Source organism: Pongo abelii, chromosome 5 (genome assembly GCF_028885655.2).
Source record: "Pongo abelii isolate AG06213 chromosome 5, NHGRI_mPonAbe1-v2.0_pri, whole genome shotgun sequence".
Lineage (NCBI taxonomy): Eukaryota > Metazoa > Chordata > Mammalia > Primates > Hominidae > Pongo > Pongo abelii.
The window spans coordinates 151,433,547-151,456,558 of record NC_071990.2 but is presented as its reverse complement, the minus strand read 5'-3'; the positions used below and the strand labels follow the sequence as shown (position 1 = coordinate 151,456,558).

General features: G+C 43.7%; 1 protein-coding gene across 2 annotated transcripts in view; it reads left to right on the top strand.

The window, feature by feature from the left end:
• Nucleotides 1-23,012, top strand: part of LRP11 (LDL receptor related protein 11) — a 52,854-nt gene that overhangs the window by 19,149 nt on the left and 10,693 nt on the right. For both annotated transcript variants that reach the window (XM_024248412.3, XM_054558297.2), the window contains exons 3-5: nucleotides 2,111-2,252; nucleotides 7,682-7,807; nucleotides 8,847-9,059. In XM_024248412.3, coding sequence (XP_024104180.1) covers nucleotides 2,111-2,252; nucleotides 7,682-7,807; nucleotides 8,847-9,059 — 481 coding nt within the window. The remainder of the gene's footprint in view (nucleotides 1-2,110; nucleotides 2,253-7,681; nucleotides 7,808-8,846; nucleotides 9,060-23,012) is intronic.

Sequence of the window (23,012 nt, the reverse complement as noted above, 5' to 3'; positions counted from 1 at the left end):
ATGAGTCACCTTATTTGATCCTCATCAGGTAGGTGCTATTATTATTTCCATTTTACAAATGAAAAAAAAAATGAGGTTTAGAGACGTTAAGTGACTTGTACATCATCAGCCAGCTGGAACGGGGTAGGGCTGGCATTCAAACCCATGTCTATTGGACACCGGGCTCTGTGCTCTTAACCACGCACCAGTGTTTCTTTCAGTGTGATCATGGGTCACCTGGGTGGGCTTGGTAAGTGTAGAATCCTGGGTCCTGCTCTCCCGACCAACCCACTGACTCTGACTCTCTGAGGCTGGGCCCTGGAAATCCATACCTTAGCTAAAGTGGCGTAATATATGACAACCATGGTAATCTCATTATATCTAAATGATTGTAAAGCATCCTGTGGGTGTGTATATATAGTGTTGAAAAATCCTCTTAAGCCTAAGTCAGTCCAAATTCTAGGATTTCCTAATTAAAAACAAGCAGATGGTTCTTATAATAGTGCAATCCCATCCTCTGTAATTTCCGAAGTCCATTATTAACGCATCAGTGTAATAGAATGTCGAATGGTCAGCATTCTGCAGAGGACAATATCCAGACTAGTTCATTTAAGCAGAAAGGAATTTTTTTAAATAGAAATTAAATAGGTAATAGAATCATTAGGAGAGCTGAAAAAACAGTCTTTAGGCTGAATGTCCAGCAGTGACTCCCAAAATCCCACCACAGAGCTCCACAGAGCTGAGCTTCAGAAGCTGTTGCTCCAGCATGCTCAGCAAGCTGCCTGTGAATGTTGGGAGAGCAGAGGGCAAGCATGGAGCCCTGGGTTAGGGAGTGATCAGAACTGAAGCCCAGGAGGGCCTCTGCTATGAATGAGTGGGGGAACTTGGATAGAAAAGGAGGCCAAGGAAGCAGGAGTTTTCAAATAGCCAAAGTGGCCAGCATGGCCAGATACAGTAAGAGGGCCAGTTAAACATGGATTTTTTTTTTTTTTTTTTTTTTTTTTTTTTTGAGATGGAGTCTTGCTCTGTCAGCAGGTTGGAGTGCAGTGAGTGATCTTGGCGCACTACAACCTGTCTCCCGGGTTTAAGCGATTCTCCTGCCTCAGCCTCCCGAGTACCTGGCACTACAGGCACACGCCACCATGCCCAGCTGATTTTTGTATTTTTAGTAGAGATGTGGTTTCACCATGTTGGCCAGGACGGTCTCCATCTCCTGACCTCATCATCCGCCCGCCTTGGCCTCCCAAAGTGCTGGGATTACAGGCGTGAGCCACCGCGCCCAACCATACATGGATTTTTAAAAAATAGTATTGTTGGTCTTGACACCTAGAAGACTTTTGCTAGGTCAGTTAGTGAGTTTTGCCAGCACTGTTTCAGGGGGATGGTGGGGAAAGCAGCCACATTGGGTGGGCGAAGACTAAATGGGAAGTGAGCAAACAGAAACTGCAAGCACAGCACAGCCAGGCCTTTCAGGGAGCCAAATGGAGATGGGAAGGAAGCAGGGCTGTGGCTGGTGAGCCCTTGGAGCTCGGAATTTTTTTTTATTTGTTGGTTGTTTGTTTCTTAGGATGAGAGAAACTTGGGCATAGTAATAGCAGAGCCATTTGAAAGAGAAATGAGTCGATGTGTCAGTGTTCTAAAAGTCCTAGAAAGAAAGGGGGCAAGGACTAGAAGGAGGGGTTGGCCTGGAACACAGGAGGGACAGCTCCTCCCTGCTGGCTGTCAGAAGGAGGTGACAGTGGGTACAGGTAGGGTACCAGCAGGAGGTGGGTGGTGGAGCCCTAGTCATGGTCCTGATTTTCTCCCTGAAGCTGATGAGGCCCCCTGCTGAGACGGCAGGGCCTGGATCCTGAGCATGAGGCTGGGGATGAGGTACAGGTTTGGAGCCGCAACTGCTGCAGACAAGTGAAGGGATTGTCATTCAAGGCCTTGGCCGCCTAAATAAACTAGAACTGATGAGTTCAAGGTGGGCCAGCTGCCAACAGTGTGTGATGTAGTTCAGCAGCCTCGGGCCGGAGTGCGGAGGAAGATCCTGGGGCTGCTCTGAGGACATGGACTTTCGGTTGAGGATGGTGTTGAGCTCGGAGCTCAGGTCTGCTGCTCAACGTGATGTGTCCCATCTGTGTGGCAGGTGCCTCAATCAGGAACCCTGAAGCTGTCCCACCTACAGGAGGGAACCTACACCTTCCAGCTGACCGTGACGGACACTGCCGGGCAGAGAAGCTCTGACAACGTGTCAGTGACAGTGCTTCGCGCAGCCTACTCCACGGGAGGTGAGAAGAAAGTCCTTCCCTCGCTTCCCACTGCTTGTGGAAGGCGATGTCAGGTTGGCGCTTTGTCTGCTGGCTCTGCACTCCATGGGCTCTTCCATTTTATTTTTGGTTATTGCTGAATGAGAGAGTCTTTGCTAAAAACACAATAACAAAAGCAGGCTCTCTTCTGTTTCGGGCTTAGCTGATGCTACTGGGTTGGGGTGGAGAGAGCACTCCATGGATGAGAAGAGATGCTCCCGCTTTTCTTGACTTGACTTCATCAAAGACAATTGCCTGGCTATTCTGGGAGAGGACTTTGTTTACAGATGGATGGTCCATTTGATGCATCTGTTCCAAGAGGGAAGCTAAGGAGTTTAGTGAAACCAGTTGAACTCGTGGAAGCAGAGAGTGGAATGGTGGTTACTGGAGTCTGTGCAGGGGACGGACTGGGAAAGGAGACACGCTGGTCAAAGGGTACAAAGTGTCACTGAGACTGGAGGAATAGGTTCTGGTGATCTGTTGCATAGCATGGTGACTATAGTTAATGATAATGTATTGTCTGTTTCAAAATTGCTAAAAGAGTAGGTTTTAAATGTTGTCATCACAAAAAGATTACAAGTAGAGGAGATGATAGATATGTCAGTTAGCTTGATTTAATCATTCCACAATGCAAACATATATCAAAATATCACATTGTGCCTCATAAACATATACTCTCCTTTTTTGTCAACTAAAATACATATTAAAAAAACAAGGAAAAGGCATACCACAGGATTGAAGAAAGACTTGGCTCTTGGGTATAATCAATTGCTGATATAATAAGTCACTTCAGAAATTTTAGCAAGAGAAAAAGAGTGCAGCTAAGGAGTACGGTTAAAATTAATTGAAATATGCAAAGGACCCGTCAATTTGAAAGTACTACCTACACATTTTCATAGACACTTTACACAGATGCATAGCTATATTAATAATATAACTTTAAATACATATAATGGTTCTCACATTCTGTTGTACAATGTAACAATGTAAAACTTATTTCATTCATCTATGTTTCTTACTTTTCTAAACATCTACATTTTTTTTTTTTTTTTGAGATGGAGTTTTGCTCTTGTTGCCCAAGCTGGAGTGGTAGTGCAGTGGCGCAATCTCGGCTCACTGCAACCTCTGCCTCCTGGGTTCAAGTGATTCTCCTGCCTCAGCCTCCTAAGTAGCTGGGACTACAGGCATGCACCACCACGCCCTGCTAATTTTGTATTTTTAGTAGAGACAGGGTTTCACCATGTTGGCCAACCTGGTCTCGAATTGCTGACCTCAGGTGATCCACCCGCCTCAGCCTCCCGAAGTGCTTAGACTACAGGCGTGAACCACCGCGCCCAGCCCAACATCTACATTTCTAAGAAAGATTAGGTGATCAAATTTTTAAAAATATCCATTGCATGGAACTTAGCGACACTAAAGATATTGTAGTATTGTAGAGGGAACCCCTCACCACACACACAATTCACTTCTGGAGAGGTGCTAAGATCTTGTACATTTAAATATCCTGTTACTCGGTCATCGTGTATTTTCTTAGTGTATGCAGTGTGCAGGGACCTTGCCAGGCACTGGGGATAGAGTGGTGCACTGGTGGTCCCTGACTCTGGTAAACTTGCAGTAAGTCCTGACATTTTTGAATTCTCAGTATTCACTACTCAGGATCCAGATGGTAATTAAGCCAGAAGAGTGCAGAATGAGGATAAAAGAGTTGGAACAGGACTGTGATTTACTTGTACTATATTGGATCTAGCCTTCTATCAAAAACAGGTTAGTATGCATACTGGAAATGAGATTTTCTAAGGAGTTAGAGATTTTAGAATCCTGAGGACTTGTCAACTTTGATAATTTTTGTAGGCGGCATTAAAAATTTGTTTGGCTGATGACAACCTGTCCAGCCATGGGTTAAGCTTACTGTAAGGAAGGAGGGTAACCATTCACAGACTGGACAGGCACCAAACTCCAGCCCATGCCAGCACTGTGAGGTCACCAGTGATAGCGAGTAAACAAAGTCTGTCCAGCCCAGCCCGGATTCCATCAGCCCTGCTAATTCTGGACAGCAGGGATGGCTCACTTCTATAGAACTGGGCGCCCTCTAGAGGGCTTTCCCCCTGGGTACCAGGACTCACCTGGACAGGATCTGAGTCAAGTGCTGACTCTGGGAGGAAAGGACTCTTGGGAAAAAGACATAGATACCCTGTCATCCCCACAGAAATCAGAAAAGGATTGCTCTTGTACAGCTGAAGTGCCTGGGAGGGAGGAAGGGCCTGCACTGATATGAGCAGATGGCCAGCACCTCACCGGCCACTTGTTTGCCCTGGTTTATTTACTCAGGCAGCTTTCGGGGCTCCAGAGGTAAATTGCCAGCTGTAAATTTCTGGCCCTTCTCCAAGATGGTAATAAACTGTATTTGAAGTAGCAGAGAGTGGTGTGTGAATCATTTTTGATTACTCAGTGGCCGCTTGAGTATAGGTCTTGTGTGGGTAACTTTATATGGAAAAAGAAAAGGAATTGGTGTAGTACTAACTGCTGTCTAGAATCACTTACTGGTTATATGGGAATAACATGCTGTGAATTAAAGTTAATAAAACACCACAGAGAGACATTGGAAAATAGAGGTAGAAGAAGCAAGTGTTTCCCTCCCGTCCATTGTATGTGTTGGTCTTGCAATGAATGACCCAGATGTTATGGTAACCAAGGGTGACACCAGCTGAGGTAGACAGATGTGCAGGTACCCTGCTTATATGATCATAACTTGGTTCAATTTTTAATAAGTTGACATTTTGAACATTTTTCATGCTTAGAAAAATAATCAAACAGCAAGCCAGCAAGCTCTTCCAACATGATCTAGCTCAGCAGTCTCCAAACAGGATGCCCCTGAGTTGTTCAAGACATTTTTAGGGTGAGAAAGAAGATAGCAGAGTTTATATTTTTGTTGATTTTTCATTTTTTTCCTAAAAATTTCAGTATATTTTATAAGATACACCCCATGTTAGTACAGTAGTATGCATGTATTATTTATAAATAAAGTGGACTAGCCGGATGTGGTGGGACACACCTGTAACCCCAGCTACTCAGGAGGCTGAGACATGAGAATCGCTTGAGCCTGGGAGGTAGAGGCTGCAATGAGCTGAGATTGTGCCACCGCACTCCAGCCTGGGCGACACAGCGAGACTCCGTCTCAAACAAATAGATAAATAAATAAACTGGAGATGCCTGTTCAACAATATATTATTGATCAGAATGCATGATCAAAAAAGTTTGGAGGCTGCTAATCCAAAAATAGATAAGAAAATTTACAAATATGGATCCATCCCAAAACCACCAAAGAATAAATAAAACCTTGAGATATTTGGGATTTTCATGCCATGAATTTAAGAAACCTGATGAGGAACTGTATGCTGCTTGATATCCAGTGTGTCCCCCACCTCTGCTCCCTGCTTCTTCCCAGTGGCTGGAGCTGACTCTCCTTCAGGCCCATGTTCTCAGTCATAACTGCAGGCTCTTTGCTTCCTCTTCTTCCGCAGGAGCTTCTGTCAGCATTTATTTTCTTTAACCTCTCTTCCTCCTGGATCAATATATCTTCAGATTGCCTCACACCGAGATAGACTCCTTTTCCAACCTCTTGATTTAACCACGTTTCAGTAAAAGATGTGTCCAAGGCCGGGCACGGTGGCCTACACCTGTAATCTCTGCACTTTGGGAGGCCGAGGCAGGAGGATTGCTTGAATCCAGTAGTTCAAGACCAGCCTTGGCAACATAGTGACACCCCGTATCTACAAAAAACAAACAAACAAAAAAAACAAAAAACAAAAAAACTAAGTGTGTGTCCAAGATTTCACTTGGGTTTGTGAACTGTGCTCAGCCATTTGGTTTTGAAGGAATATCATATAATCTGCCACTTCCCCATGTTCCTGAGAGAATCGTCTAGTCCACTCTGTCCCTGTAAAACTGTGGAGCTCCTATGACCTGCTTCTAGCCTTATGCCTTAGTCCCTGTTGCCAGTACCAGATAGTCACCCGGTTCTCATCTACCTAAGTCTAATAAAGTTGGCTTAATCAAGGGAGAGGGAAAATGCATTTCAGGAAAATATTTGTAGCTCCTATGAATTGCACTGCAAATTAAAAGCTCCTAAGAACTCCAGAAGGGAGAAATGTCATTATTTCTTTTTTTTTTTTTTTTTTTGAGACAGAGTCTCCCTCTGTTGCCCAGGCTGGAGTGCAGTGTCACGATCTCGGCTCACTGCAACCTCCGCCTCCTGCACTCAAGTGATTCTCCTGTCTCAGCCTCCCGAGTAGCTGGGACTACAGGCACATGCCACCAAGCCCGGCTAATTTTTTGTATTTTTAGTAGAGACGGGGTTTCACCATATTAGCCAGGGTGGTCTCGATCTCCTGACCTTGTGATCCACCCGCCTTAGCTTCCCAGAGTGCTGGGATTACAGGTGTGAGCCACTGCGCCCGGCCAATGTCATTATTTCATGAAACTAAATTCATGCCAGCCCATAATTAAAAGATTTTGTTTATTCTCTACAGTACCAGGGATGTTATGATAATCAACAAATAGGATTCAATAGTAAAAAGTTAATTTCAGTGAACAGTATTACTTAGGAAACAAGAATGTAAGACATAGCATATGTAAAATAGTACCTCTGGGCCAGGCACGGTGGCTAACACCGGTAATCCCAGCACTTTGGGAGGCTGAGGCAGGTGGATCAGTTGAGGTCAAGAGTTCGAGACCAGCCTGGCCAACAAGGTGAAACCCCATCTCTACCAAAAAATACAAAAATTAACCGGGTGTGGTGGTGCATGTCTGTAGTCCCAGCTACTCCAAAGGCTGAGGCAGGAGAATCTCTTGAACCCAGGAGGCGGAGGTTGCAGTGAGCCAAGATTGTGCCACTGCACTTCAGCCTGGGCGACAGAGTGAGACCTTGTCTTAAGTAAGTAAGTAAATAAATAAATAAATAAAATGGTACCTCTGTTAAAACATAGCCAACTGCCATCCAAGGGGTGGGATGGTATTAGGTGGCCTCCTGCGGAGCAATTGACAGCCAGAAGAAGGGGTTTCAACAATGGCTTCTGTGAATGAATGCAGAGGGAGACAGCTGAGGCGGGGAAGCAAGGGTGGAGAGAGACCTGGGCTGTTGCTTCTCTGTGCCACCTCCTGGCAAGGCAAGCATGGAGAACAGCCCTCAGACCAAGAGCCCTTGAGGAGTCTGAAGAATTAAGTCGGGAGGCTCAAAAAGAGCCCTCCAGCCTCTCCAGAACATGTTGCTCGAATTGTTAGGTTTGCCTCATTATTTGCATCTCTTCCCCCAAGTGCATTTTATCATCCCCACAGACTCCCCTTTGTCGTCCCCATCTTGAGAGTCTGAACTTCTCCTGCACTCGTGTGACTTGAGATTTGTTTACAAACAGGATGTTTGCACACTTGCTTGCGCTACCACTTCTTGTGTGACGATGGCTGCTGCATTGACATCACGCTCGCCTGCGATGGAGTGCAGCAGTGTCCTGACGGGTCTGATGAAGGCTTCTGCCAGAATCGTGAGTTGGCTGTGTCACATTGCTAGGCAGTGGCTGGAAGGGATGGAGTTGGGAGGTCTGTGTTCTGAGAATAAAATGCAAACGCAGTGTCCTTCCCCTGCTTGATTTTAGTTATAACTTTACATGTAAAAGCTATGCCTTAAATGAGAATTCAATATGTCTCTAGTCTAAGTCGCAAATGTCAAATTTTCAGTATTGCTTATGTTTTTAATTTTTTTCAATTTTCCAGGTTCTTTCTGTCCTAAAAATGCTGCATGTCATGTGCTTTCTTAAAAACTGAAGTGATTTGATGCTTTGTTTTGATAATTTTTTAAAGAAAAATTTACAATACACCAGGGTGTGGCTAAGTCAGAGCTGTAAGTCAGTCTTATAATGTCATACACATAGAAATACCCTGTAAGAAAGAAGAAAAACTGAAGAAAATGTAATGAAGTATGGATTTGAGGAAGGACAAAGAGTCTCAAAACCTTAAGTTTACGTTTAGTTTTTGTCCATTTCTTTTTTTCTTTTCTTTTTTTTTATGAGACCAGTTCTCACTCTGTCACCCAGGCTGGAGTGCAGTGGCACAATCATGGCTCACTGCAGCCTCGACTTCCCCAGGCTTAGGTGTTTCTCCCACCTCAGCCTCCCCAGTAGCTGGGACTGCAGGCATGTACCACCATGCCCAGCTAATTTTTGTTAATTTTTTGTAGAGATGGGGTTTTGCCTTGTTGTCCAGGCTGGTCACGAACTCATGGGCTCAAGTGATCGCCTACTTCTGCCTCCCAAAGTGCTAGGATTACAGGCATGAGCCACCATGCTGGGCCCTGTCCATTTCTTTATGTGTAACATTTGGAAAGCTGACTATTGGAAGAAGAAAGAACAGATTACCCATTTGAAAACGTGAGAATAGATTTTTATGGTCCTCTGACATGTCTTAGATGAGTGGGCTGTTATATCCAAATATCCGTGATTTTAAATCAGCTGCAGATGTAGTGTTTTTAGTATTAAACCTCAGAAAAGAAATCCAGCAACTAACAGTAGCTCTTCCACACTTCAGTGGGCCTGGACCGCAAGATGGTAACCCACACGGCAGCTAGTCCTGCCCTGCCAAGAACCACAGGGCCGAGTGAAGATGCAGGGGGTGACTCCTTGGTGGAAAAGTCTCAGAAAGCCACTGCCCCAAACAAGCCACCTGCATTATCAAACACAGAGAAGAGGAATCATTCTGCCTTTTGGGGACCAGAGAGTCAGATCATTCCTGTGATGCCAGGTAAGGATTCACGGCGGGTTCTCAACAAAGAACCTTGTTTTCTGTAGCCAAATTTGGCTCACAATTAAGTTTATGTTTGAAGAGTGTTAAGGAAGTATCTTGAAATAAGAGTTAAAATTAAGAATTTGGCCAGAAACGGGGGGGGGGGGGAAATCTTGACATTTGCACTAATTTCACTAATTTATAGTAAGGGACACTTACTAAATACACTCATATACCTACTCCAGAGATACCAATACATTTATTTGTAAATACATTAATACTTAGCTTACATAAACCAATATGCTAAAGTGTTAAATTTTAGGTTGTTTTGAGATGAAAAAGCACAACCATTATGTATTTGTGTAAATACTCTTCACCCAAGCAAGTGAACATTTAAAAAAGTCATCTTGAAAGAGATGCATGTGCTAGTAATTCAGCGTTATGCCTCCAATTAAACTAAATCTGTCACTAAAAAAAATAAGGCTAATAAGATTTTTTTTTTGAGACAGGGTCTCCCTCTGTTGCCCAGGCTGGAGTACAGTGACGCAATCACAGCTCACTGCAGCCTCAACCTCCCAAACTCACATGATCCTTCCATCTCAGCCTCCTGAGTAGCTGGGACTGTAGGCGTAGTAGCTGGGACCACCATGCCTGGCTAATTTTTGTATTTTTTATAGAGACAAGATTTTGCCATGTTGCCCAGACTGGTCTTGAACTCTTGGGCTGAAGCAATCTGCCCACCTCAGCTGGCCTCCCAAAGTGCTAGGATTATAGGTGTGAGTCACTGCACCTGGCCTAAAATACATTTACATGACTAAAGCATTACAGAATTTAGCCAGATGCAGTGACTCACCTATGATCCCAGCTACTGTGGAGGTTGAGGCAGAAGAATTGCTTGAGGCCAAGAGTTTGAGACCAGCCTGGGCAACATAGTGAGACCTTGTCTCAATCAGTCAATCAATAAGTATTACAGGATTCCATCATTTTTAACACACTTATTATTTGCATGATTATATGACATGAGACAGAAATAGAGATTATCACATTTCCAAAAGCTTTTTTAATGTCTTTTCAGACTCTGCATAAGTTGTATTGAAATAACCTGACATGATTTTAGTAAGTTTATTAAGAAAAATTTTTGTTCATTGTACAAGATAACGGAAGATGCAAAATAATTTAAAAAGGAAAGTGAACTTAAAATACTACATCTTTTGAAAACTGCTTTTAATATTTGTTATATTTCCTTCCACTCTTTTGTTTATGTGCCTTGTAGATTTTAAGTGCCTCCATAAAAATATGTCTGCAAAACATTGCATTCTATCAGGGGCTTTTCTTTCTGAGTTTTCGTCAAGTATGTTGCCAAGTGTCTGCTTTTTTGGTCCGTTGCTTGTTGGTACTGCCATCTACTGGTAAAATCAGTCACTGCATGCAAGCCTTTGGATGTGGTTTTAGTGGGTTTTCTCTGCTTAAGATAGTTTGTATGGAGAAGAGCATCAGAATCTAAGAAACAGAGTCGGGGAAACCAGGCGTCTTTGGCAGGACTGCCAAAGGGGTGAAGAGTTTATGGAGAGATCTGTGTTATCAGAGGCCAGGATGGATGAATTCGTACCACGTTACTGTGGTGGAGAGAACCGCGTGAGCATGAACAAATTAGCTGAAAGTAGAGTCGAGACCAAAACCCAGGTCTTGGCTCTACCTTTAGAACCTTGAATAAGTCACTTCATATTTCTGGACCTCAGTTGCCTCATCTATTAATAAGGGACTTCAACCAGATGTCCTCCAAGGTGCTGTCCAGCACTGAGGAATGATAAATAGGCTGACATTCGTACTCTACCCCATCAGCCCTTACCCATGCTAGGTGTTACTCATTGATCCCAGCACTATCCCATGGGGAATGTGGACTTAGTTCAGAATCCTTTTGAAAATAGTGCTCCAGGCTAGAAGCCATTATTCTCAGCAAGCTAATGCAGGAACAGAAAACCAAATACTGCATGTCCTCACATTAGAAGTGGAAGCCAAATGATGAGAACACATGAACATATGGAGGGAAACAACACACACTGGGGCCTGTCAGAGGGTGGGAGGTAGGGGGAGGGAGAGCATTGTAGGGTCCAGCCCCACAGGGTCGGTGGGTTTCTCCCCGTGTGCAGAGATGAGAGAGCATAGAAATAAAGACACAAGACAAAGAGATAAAAGACAGCTGGGCCCGGGGGACCACTACCACCAAGACGCAGAGACTGGTAGTGGCCCTGAATGCCAGGCTGCGCTGATATTTATTGGATACAAGACAAAAGGGGCAGGATAAGGAGAGTGAGCCATCTCCAATGATAGGTAAGCCACATGGGTCACGTGTCCACTGGACAGGGGGCCCTTCCCTGCCTGGCAGCTGAGGCAGAGAGAGAGAGGAGAAGGAGAGAAACAGCTTACATTATTAGTTCTGCTTATCAGAGACTTTTAGTACTTTCACTAATTTGCTACTGCTAACTAAACGGCAGAGCCAGGTGTACAAGATGGAACATGAAGGTGGACTAGGAGTGTGACCACTGAAGCACAGCATCACAGGGAGACGGTTAGGCCTCAGGATAACTGCAGATAACTGCAGGTGGGCCTGTAGAGTCTTCTCTAAACTCGCCCGGGAGAAGGGAGACTCCCTTTCCCGGTCTGCTAAGTAGCGGGTGTTTTTCCTTGACACTAACGCTACTGCTAGACCACAGTCTGCTTGGCAACGGGCGTCTTCCCAGACACTGGCATTACCGCTAGACCAAGGAGCCCTCTGGTGGTCCTGTCTGGGCATAACAGAAGGCTTGCACTCTTGTCTTCTGGTCACTTCTCACTATGTCTCCTCAGCTCCTATCTCTGTGTGGCCTGGCTTTTCCTAGGTTATGATTATAGAGCAAGGATTATTATAATATTGGAATAAAGAGTAATTGCTGCCAACTAATGATTAATGATATTCATATATAATAATATCTAAGATCTATATCTGGTATAACTATTCTTGTTTTATATTTTATTATACTGGAACAGCTTGTGTCCTCGGTCTCTTGCCTCAGCACCTGAGTGGCTTGCCGCCCACAAGCATCAGGAAGAATAGCTAATGGATGCTGGGCTTAATACCTAGGGATGGGATGATCTGTGCAGCAAACCACCATGACACATGTTTACCTGTGTAACAAACCTGCACAGCCTGCACATGTACCCCAGAACTTAAAAGTTGGAGGGAAAAAAAAAGAAAATAATGCTCCAGGCTGCCACCTGCGGCTGATGGGAGTCAGCACCCAATTTCCAATCTATTTATGATCTCTCCTTTTGCTTTTTGATAATCAGCCTTTGGATTTGGTTATGAAGATGTAAAGAACAGCCTTTCACAGATGCAGAGAGATTAGATGTCCAGTTATTATAACATATTAGGGGGAGGGAGGAGCCAAGATGGCCGAATAGGAACAGCTCCGGTCTACAGCTCCCAGTGTGAGCGACACAGAAGATGGGTGATTTCTGCATTTCCATCTGAGGTACTGTGTTCATCTCACTAGGGAGTGCCAGACAGTGGGCGCAGGTCAGTGGGTGAGCGCACCGTGCACCAGGCGAAGCAGGGGCGAGGCATTGCCTCACTTGGGAAGCACAAGGGGTCAGGGAGTTCCCTTTCCAGGGGTGACAGACGGCACCTGGAAAATCGGGCCACTCCCATCCGAATACTGTGCTTTTCCGACGGGCTTAGGAAACGGTGCACCAGGAGATTATAGCCTGCACCTGGCTCAGAGGGTCCTACGCCCACGGAGTCTCGCTGATTGCTAGCACAGCAGTCTGAGATCAAACAGCAAGGCGGCAGCGAGGCCGGGGGAGGGGCACCCGCCATTGCCCAGGCTCACTTAGGTAAACAAAGCAGCTGGGAAGCTTGAACTGGGTGGAGCCCACCACAGCTCAAGGAGGCCTGCCTGCCTCTGTAGACTCCATCTCTGGGGGCAGGGCACAGACAAACAAAAAGACAGCAGTAACCTCTGCAGACTTAAATGTCCCTGTCTGACAGCTTTGAGGAGAGTAGTGGTTCTCCCAGCACGCAGCTGGAGATCTGAGAACGGGCAGACTGCCTCCTCAAGTGGGTCCCTGACCCCTGAGTCCCGAGCAGCCTAACCGGGAGGCACCCCCAGCAGGGGCAGACTGACACCTCACACGGCCGGCCGGGTACTCCAACAGACCTGCAGCTGAGGGTCCTGTCTGTTAGAAGGAAAACTAACAAACAGAAAGGACATCCACTCCAAAAACCCATCTGTACATCACCATCATCAAAGACCAAAAGCAGATAAAACCACAAAGATGGGGAAAAAACAGAGCAGAAAAACTGGAAACTCTAAAAAGCAGAGTGCCTCTCCTCCTCCAAAGGAACGCAGTTCCTCACCAGCAACGGAACAAAGCTGGATGGAGAATGACTTTGATGAGCTGAGAGAAGAAGGCTTCAGACGATCAAATTACTCCGAGCTACAGGAGGATATTCAAACCAAAGGCAAAGAAGTTGAAAACTTTGAAAAAAATTTAGAAGAATGTATAACTAGAATAACCAATACAGAGAAGTGCTTAAAGGAGCTGATGGAGCTGAAAACCAAGGCTCGAGAACTACGTGAAGAATGCAGAAGCCTCAGGAGCCGATGCGATCAAATGGAAGAAAGGGTATCAGCCATGGAAGACGAAATGAATGAAATGAAGCGAGAAGGGAAGTTTAGAGAAAAAAGAATAAAAAGAAACGAGCAAAGCCTCCAAGAAATGTGTGACTATGTGAAAAGACCAAATCTACGTCTGATTGGTGTACCTGAAAGTGACGGGGAGAATGGAACTAAGTTGGAAAACACTCGGCAGGATATTATCCAGGAGAACTTCCCCAATCTAGGAAGGCAGGCCAACATTCAGATTCAGGAAATACAGAGAATGCCACAAAGATACTCCTCGAGAAGAGCAACTCCAAGACACATAATTGTCAGATTTACCAAAGTTGAAATGAAGGAAAAAATGTTAAGGGCAGCCAGAGAGAAAGGTCGGGTTACCCTCAAAGGGAAGCCCATCAGACTAACAGCGGATCTCTCGGCAGAAACCCTATAAGCCAGAAGAGAGTGGGGGCCAATATTCAACATTCTTAAAGAAAAGAATTTTCAACCTAGAATTTCATATCCAGCCAAACTAAGCTTCATAAGTGAAGGAGAAATAAAATACTTTACAGACAAGCAAATGCTGAGAGATTTTGTCACCACCAGGCCTGCCCTAAAAGAGCTCCTGAAGGAAGCGCTAAACATGGAAAGGCACAACCGGTACCAGCCACTGCAAAATCATGCCAAAATGTAAAGACCATCGAGACTAGGAAGAGACTGCATCAACTAACGAGCAAAATAACCAGCTAACATCATAATGACAGGATCAAATTCACACATAATAATATTAACTTTAAATGTAAATGGACTAAATGCTCCAATTAAAAGACAGACTGGCAAATTGGATAAAGACTCAAGACCCATCAGTGTGCTGTATTCAGGAAACCCATCTCACGTGCAGAGACACACATAGGCTCAAAATAAAAGGATGGAGGAAGATCTACCAAGCAAATGGAAAACAAAAAAAGGCAGGGGTTGCAATCCTAGTCTCTGATAAAACAGACTTTAAACCAACAAAGATCAAAAGAGACAAAGAAGGCCATTACATAATGGTAAAGGGATTAATTCAACAAGAAGAGCTAACTATCCTAAATATATATGCACCCAATACAGGAGCACCCAGATTCATAAAGCAAGTCCTGAGTGACCTACAAAGAGACTTAGACTCCCACACATTAATAGTGGGAGACTTTAACACCCCACTGTCAACATTAGACAGATCAACGAGACAGAAAGTCAACAAGGATACCCAGGAATTGAACTCAGCTCTGCACCAAGCGGACCTAATAGACATCTACAGAACTCTCCACCCCAAATCAACAGAATATACATTTTTTTCAGCACCACACCACACCTATTCCAAAATTGACCACATACTTGGAAGTAAAGCTCTCCTCAGTAAATGTAAAAGAACAGAAATTATAACAAACTATCTCTCAGATCACAGTGCAATCAAGCTAGAACTCAGGATTAAGAATCTCACTCAAAACTGCTCAACTACATGGAAACTGAACAACCTGCTCCTGAATGACTACTGGGTACATAACAAAATGAAGGCAGAAATAAAGATGTTCTTTGAAACCAACGAGAACCAAGACACAACATACCAGAATCTCTGGGATGCATTCAAAGCAGTGTGTAGAGGGAAATTTATAGCACTAAATGCCCATAAGAGAAAGCAGGAAAGATCCAAAATTGACACCCTAACATCACAATTAAAAGAACTAGAAAAGCAAGAGCAAACACATTCAAAAGCTAGCAGAAGGCAAGAAATAACTAAAATCAGAGCAGAACTGAAGGAAATAGAGACACAAAAAACCCTTCAAAAAATTAATGAATCCAGGAGCTGGTTTTTTGAAAGGATCAACAAAATTGATAGACTGCTAGCAAGATTAATAAAAAAAGAGAGAAGAATCAAATAGATGCAATAAAAAATGATAAAGGGGATATCACCACCGATACCACAGAAATACAAACTACCATCAGAGAATACTACAAACACCTCTACGCAAATAAAATAGAAAATCTAGAAGAAATGGATGAATTCCTCAACACATACACCCTCCCAAGACTAAACCAGGAAGAAGTTGAATCTCTGAATAGACCAATAACAGGAGCTGAAATTGTGGCAATAATCAATAGCTTACCAACCAAAAAAAGTCCAGGACCAGATGGGTTCACAGCCGAATTCTACCAGAGGTACAAGGAGGAACTGGTACCATTCCTTCTGAAACTATTCCAATCAATAGAAAAAGAGGGAATCCTCCCTAACTCATTTTATGAGGCCAGCATCATCCTGATACCAAAGCCGGGCAGAGACACAACCAAAAAAGAGAACTTTAGACCAATATCCTTGATGAACATTGATGCAAAAATCCTCAATGAAATATTGGCAAACAGAATCCAGCAGCACATCAAAAAGCTTATCCACCATGATCAAGTGGGCTTCATCCCTGGGATGCAAGGCTGATTCAATATACGCAAATCAATAAATGTAATCCAGCATATAAACAGAACCAAAGACAAAAACTACATGATTATCTCAATAGATGCAGAAAAGGCCTTTGACAAAATTCAACAACCCTTCATGCTAAAAACCCTCAATAAATTAGGTATTGATGGGACATATCTCAAAATAATAAGAGCTATCTATGACAAACCCACAGCCAATATCATACTGAATGGGCAAAAACTGGAAGCATTCCCTTTGAAAACTGGCACAAGACAGGGATGCCCTCTCTCACCACTTCTATTCAACATAGTGTTGGAAGTTCTGGCCAGGGCAGTTAGGCAGGAGAAGGAAATAAAGGGTATTCAATTAGGAAAAGAGGAAGTCAAATTGTCCCTGTTTGCAGATGACATGATTGTATATCTAGAAAACCCCATTGTCTCAGCCCCAAATCTCCTTAAGCTGATAAGCAACTTCAGCAAAGTCTCAGGATACAAAATCAATGTACAAAAATCACAAGCATTCTTATACACCAATAACAGACAAACAGAGAGCCAAATCATCAGTGAACTCCCATTCACAATTGCTTCAAAGAGAATAAAATACCTAGGAATCCAACTTACAAGGGATGCGAAGGACCTCTTCAAGGAGAACTACAAACCACTGCTCAAGGAAATAAAAGAGGATACAAACAAATGGAAGAACATTCCATGCTCATGGGTAGGAAGAATCGATATCGTGAAAATGGCCATACTGCCCAAGGTAATTTACAGATTCAATGCCATCCCCATCAAGCTACCAATGACTTTCTTCACAGAATTGGAAAAAACTACTTTAAAGTTCATATGGAACCAAAAAAGAGCCCGCATCGCCAAGTCAATCCTAAGCCAAAAGAACAAAGCTGGAGGCATCACACTACCTGACTTCAAACTATACTACAAGGCTACAGTAACCAAAACAGCATGGTACTGGTACCAAAACAGAGATATAGATCAATGGAACAGAACAGAGCCCTCAGAAATAACGCCACATATCTACAACTATCTGATCTTTGACAAACCTGAGAAAAACAAGCAATGGGGAAAGGATTCCCTATTTAATAAATGGTGCTGGGAAAACTGGCTAGCCGTATGTAGAAAGCTGAAACTGGATCCTTTCCTTACACCTTATACAAAAATCAATTCAAGATGGATTAAAGACTTAAACGTTAGACCTAAAACCCTAAAAACCCTAGAAGAAAACCTAGGCATTACCATTCAGGACATAGGCATGGGCAAGGACTTCCATGTCTAAAACACCAAAAGCAATGGCAACAAAAGCCAAAATTGACAAATGGGATCTAATTAAACTAAAGAGCTTCTGCACAGCAAAGGAAACTACCATCAGAGTGAACAGGCAGCCTACAAAATGGGAGAAAATTTTCGCAACCTACTCATCTGACAAAGGGCTAATATCCAGAATCTACAATGAACTCCAACAAATTTACAAGAAAAAAACAAACAACCCTATCAAAAAATGGGCAAAGGACATGAACAGACACTTCTCAAAAGAAGACATTTATGCAGCCAAAAAACACATGAAAAAATGCTCACCATCACTGGCCATCAGAGAAATGCAAATCAAAACCATAATGAGATACCATCTCACACCAGTTAGAATGGCAATCATTAAAAAGTCAGGAAACAACAGTTGCTGGAGAGGATGTGGAGAAATAGGAACACTTTTACACTGTTGGTGGGACTGTAAAGTAGTTCAACCCTTGTGGAAGTCAGTGTGGCGATTCCTCAGGGATCTAGAACTAGAAATTCCATTTGACCCAGCCATCCCATTACTGGGTATATACCCAAAGGACTATAAATCATGCTGCTATAAAGACACATGCACACGTGTGTTTATTGCGGCATTATTCACAATAGCAAAGACTTGGAACCAACCCAAATGTCCAACAATGATAGACTGGATTAAGAAAATGTGGCACATATACACCATGGAATACTATGCAGCCATAAAAAATGATGAGTTCATGTCCTTTGTAGGGACATGGATGAAACTGGAAGTCATCCTTCTCAGTAAACTATCGCAAGAACAAAAAACCAAACACCGTATATTCTCACTCATAGGTGGGAACTGAACAATGAGAACACATGGACACAGGAAGGGGAACATCACACTTCGGGGACTGTTGTGGGGTAGGGGGAGGGGGGAGGGATAGCATTGGGAGATATACCTAATGCTAGATGACGAGTTAGTGGGTGCAGCGCACCAGCATGGCACATGTATACATATGTAACTAACCTGCACATTGCGCACATGTACCATAAAACCTAAAGTATAATAATAATAATAAAATAAATAAATAATAAAAAAATTAAAAAAAATAAAAAACATATTAGGGTTTTTTCTAATTACTAAAATAATATGGATTTACTGTCAAAAATATAGACAAATACAAAGAAAGTTAAAAGCATCTAGAAAAACTCACCATTAAAATTTTGTTGCATTTTCTTCTGGTTACTTTTATTCATACACATATACATATTTATTAATTTTTAACAAAAGCAGGATAATGCTTTTATAAAACTTTTTTCTTACTCATGAGCATTTTCATGTATTATTAACTATTCATCAAAGACACACTTTTTGAAAGTCCTGGGGTGAAGAAAGTGGGAAGAAAAGAACAAAACCCTGAAAATGTTAGAAAGAGCCCTCACATCCTGTAGTTTCTGTTCAGACAGTAGCTGTCCCTGCCTTCCCCCTCTGCTGTCCCTAAGACCACCAGACTAGAGTCCCCAGCCTCTGATTTCATGTAAGTTAAAGACCCATAAGTAGATTTAAAAGTGCATTATTGGCCGGGCGCAGTGGCTCATGCCTGTAATCTCAGCACTTTGGGAGGCCGAGGCAGGCGGATCATGAGGTCAGGAGACCAAGACCATCCTGGCTAACACGGTGAAACCCCATCTCTACTAAAAATACAAAGGCCGGGCACGGTGGCTCACACCTGTAATCCCAGCACTTTGGGAGGCTGAGGCGGGCAGATCACAAGGTCAGGAGATCGAGACCATCCTGGCTAACACAGTGAAACCCTGTGTCTACTAAAACTACAAAAAATTAGCCAGGCGTGGTGGCGGTCACCTGTGATCCCAGCTACTCGGGAGGCTGAGGCAGGAGAATGGTGTGAACCCGGGAGGCGGAGCTTGCAGTGAGCCAGGATCGCACCACTGCACTCCAGCCTGGGTGACAGAGCAAGACTCCATCTCAAAAATAAAATAAAATAAATAAATAAATAAAAATACAAAAAATTAGCCAGGCATGGTGGCGGGCACCTGTAGTCCCAGCTACTTGGGAGGCTGAGGCAGGAGAATAGTGTGAACCCAGGAGGCGGAGCTTGCAGTGAGCTGAGATTGTGCCACTGCACTCCAGCCTGGGCGACAGAGCGAGACTCCATCTCAAAAAAAAAAAAGTGCATTGTTGTTCATGACGCATGCCTGGGTTTTAAGAAGACCATCAGCTAGTACAATAAATATGAATGAGCTAAATTCACTGCTGCCTCCTTCCTGCACAGACGTGGTGAGGACAAATAAGACTTAGCTCAGCTGGGCGCGGTGGCTCATGCTTGTAATCCCAGCACTTTGGGAGGCTGAGGCAGGCAGATCACGAGGTCAGGAGTTCGAGACCAGCCTGGCCAACATGGTGAAACCCCATCTCTACTAAAAATACAAAAAATTAGCTGGGCATAGTGTCAGGCACCTGTAATCCCAGCTACTCAGGAGGCTGAGGCAGGAGAATCGCTTGAACCCGGGAGGTGGAGGTTGCAGTGAGCCGAGATCGCGCCATTGCACTCCAACCCAGGTGACAGAGGCACCACTGCATCCCAGCCCAGGTGACAGAGTGAGACTCCGTCTCAAAAAAAAAAAAAAAAAAGAAAAGACTTAGCTCATGGAAGACTTGTTAACAAGATACTAAGATTAATACTAACAGTGTAGCATGCAAAGTAGTGAGATGTAGTTTTTCACCTATCACATTGACAATGATGAAGAATTATAATAATTAATGTTTCTAAGAGTAGAGAGAAACAAGTCTCACACTCTGCTGGTAGCAATGCAATTAGTACGTCCTTCCAGAGGCCAGTTTCTGAAGGCTTAAAACTATGTATATGATCGGGTGCAGCAGCTCACACCTGTAATCCCAGCACTTTGGAAGGCCAAGGCAGGTGGATTGCTTAAGGCCAGGAGTTCTAGACCAGCCCTAGAAACGTGGCAAAACCCCATCTCTACAAAAACTACAGAAATCAGCTGGTCGTGTTCACCTGTAATCCCAGCTACTTGAAAGGCTGAGGTGGGAGAATCGCTTGAGCCTGGGAGGTCGCGGCTGCAGTGAGCTGTAATCCCACCACTGCACTCCAGCCTGGGTGACAGAGTAAGGCCTCATCTCTAAAACAGAACTATGTGTGCCTTGACCCAATTATCCCACTTTTGGGGATTTATTCCACACAGGTTACTGAGGATAAAATGAAGGTATGTGCAGACATTCGGTTACACCAGCGAATGCATGCTCAGTACACTCTGAGCCACCGGGCAGGAGGAGCACAGAGCTCCAGTGTGCCCCGTGTTTGGTCAGCATGTAAAGGCACAATGGCTGGATTGTTGGCCATGCTCATAGCCGTAGGGCCTGTTCTCTGTGTGGTCCAAGTCATTCATTAACAATTCCATCCTCTTGTATCCAAGCTACCCCGAGGAAAGAAATCTGGTTTCCAGCCCTACAAAGGGCTAGAAAAGTGGTGCTATATACACATTCATGTGGAATCCGATTTTTTGAAACTTGAGAATTCCTGGGCATGTTAAAGTATTTCTTCCGGATCATGCCTGCATGCTCTATGGCAGCTGGAAATGAAATGGAAACAGCTTCTATCCAGCTGCCAATTCCCGCTGAATGTGTCGCCATGCATAGTAAACATAATACATTTAGAAGAGAGGAAAAATGGTTTCCTAAGACATTGAACTCTTCCAGAAGGATCATTACCAAAAGTAACTACAGAAGGAAGTGATGTCATTGTTTTGTTTTGTTCTGATTCGCCACACTGGCTAGAGCCTTTGATTGGATGTGTGAAAGTGAGGCATTTCTCTATGGCGTTCCTTATGCTGAAATCTAGGAAAAATGAATCAGGCAGACTGGGAAATCATAGTGAATTCCTTCATGGAATGTAAACAGCAGAAATTCACATTTAAATTACCCAGAAGGCAAGGCAAGGTTCCTGGGTAATCCTAGAGTCCGGGACAACTGTGCCTTCTGAAGTCTCCCATGCACACTGCCCACTGCCTGATACCGGATCCCTCCCTACATCACTGTCTTCCTCTCCCCAGGGAATAAGGGCATTTAAGAAAATGCTCTTTAAAAGATAAAAATTTAAAAAGAAAGTGCTCTTTAATTTTGACAACTGAAGATTCAGAAAGAATTTGCATAGTTTTTTAAATGAACCCACCTGTGAGGTTAGGTCCCTTTTGCAAGTACAGTTAGCCAATTTCTCTACTGCATCCTTAACAAAGCTTTGTCCAAAACCTTCCTAAAAATCATTTAGAAGTGTGTGATTTTGCCTGGGTATGAGTAAATAAATATAGTATCAACTTGGTTCTTGGAGTAAAAAACTCGTATTTGCTAGCTGTGACCTTGAGAGCAGTATGGTTCAATGGAAAACCCCTGCTTTGGGTCAGTCCTGGGTTCTAATTCCAGCACCACCAATTACTAGCTACTAGGTAGTCAACTTCTCTAAACTTCATTTCCTTACCTGTAAGAGTATAATAATCTCAGCTGGCTGCGGTGGCTCATGCCTGTAATTCCAGCACTTTGGGAGGCCAAGGCGGGTGGATCACCTGAGGTAGGGAATTCAAGACCAGCCTGGCCAACATGGAGAAACCCTGTCTCTACTAATAATACAAAAATTAGCCAGGCGTGGTGGTGCATGCCTATGATCCCAGCTTCTTGGGAGGCTGAGGCAGGAGAATCGCTTGAACCCGGGAGGCGTAGGTTGCAGTAAGCCGAGATTGTGCCATTGCACTCCAGCCTGGGCAACAAGAGCGAAATTCCGTCTCAAAAAAAAAAAAAAAAAAAAAAAGAGGATAATAATCTCTCATAATATGGCTACAAAGATTGCATAAGATATTATATGTAAATATAATTGATGTCTCTCAGTAAATGTTAGTGCTGTATGAATTTTTGCTAGAACATTCAAGTCCGTTGGTATTCACTAGGAAACCAGGGTAAGAGAGCACCAAGTGTATAAGGCAGTTAATTCAAATAAAAAATAGAAATAGTGCAGTAGTGTTTCCAGTACTGAGTTCCTTTAAGAATTAAGATGAGCAAGCTCTCATCTTCATTGGGAAGAAACAGAGTGGGGTGAACATTGTAAATGCAGTTATCTTATGTTTTTTTATTGGGTGAAAGACAAACCAGTTAATCCTCTGAAAAAAATCGGGAGTTGGTGAATTTTGGCACTTTGTTTTTATTCCTGGCTCATTTTTATTTTTATTTTATTTTATTTTATTTATTTTTTGAGATGGAGTCTTGTTCTGTCACCCAGGCTGGAGTATAGTGGCGCTGTCTGGGGTCACTGCAACCTCCACCTCCCAAGTTCAAGCGATTCACCTGCCTCAGCCTCCCAAGTAGCTGAGATCACAAGCGTGTGCCGTCATGCCCAGCTAATTTTTGTATTGTTAGTAGAGATGGGGTTTCACCATGTTGGCTAGGCTGTTCTCGAACTCCTGACCTCAAGTGATCCACCCGCCTTGGCCTCCTAAAGTGCTGGGATTACAGGCGTGAGCCACCATGCCCAGGCCCTGGCTCATTATTTTTAAAAAGTAGGACTTGAGTTTCCAACCATGTGATCTTCCC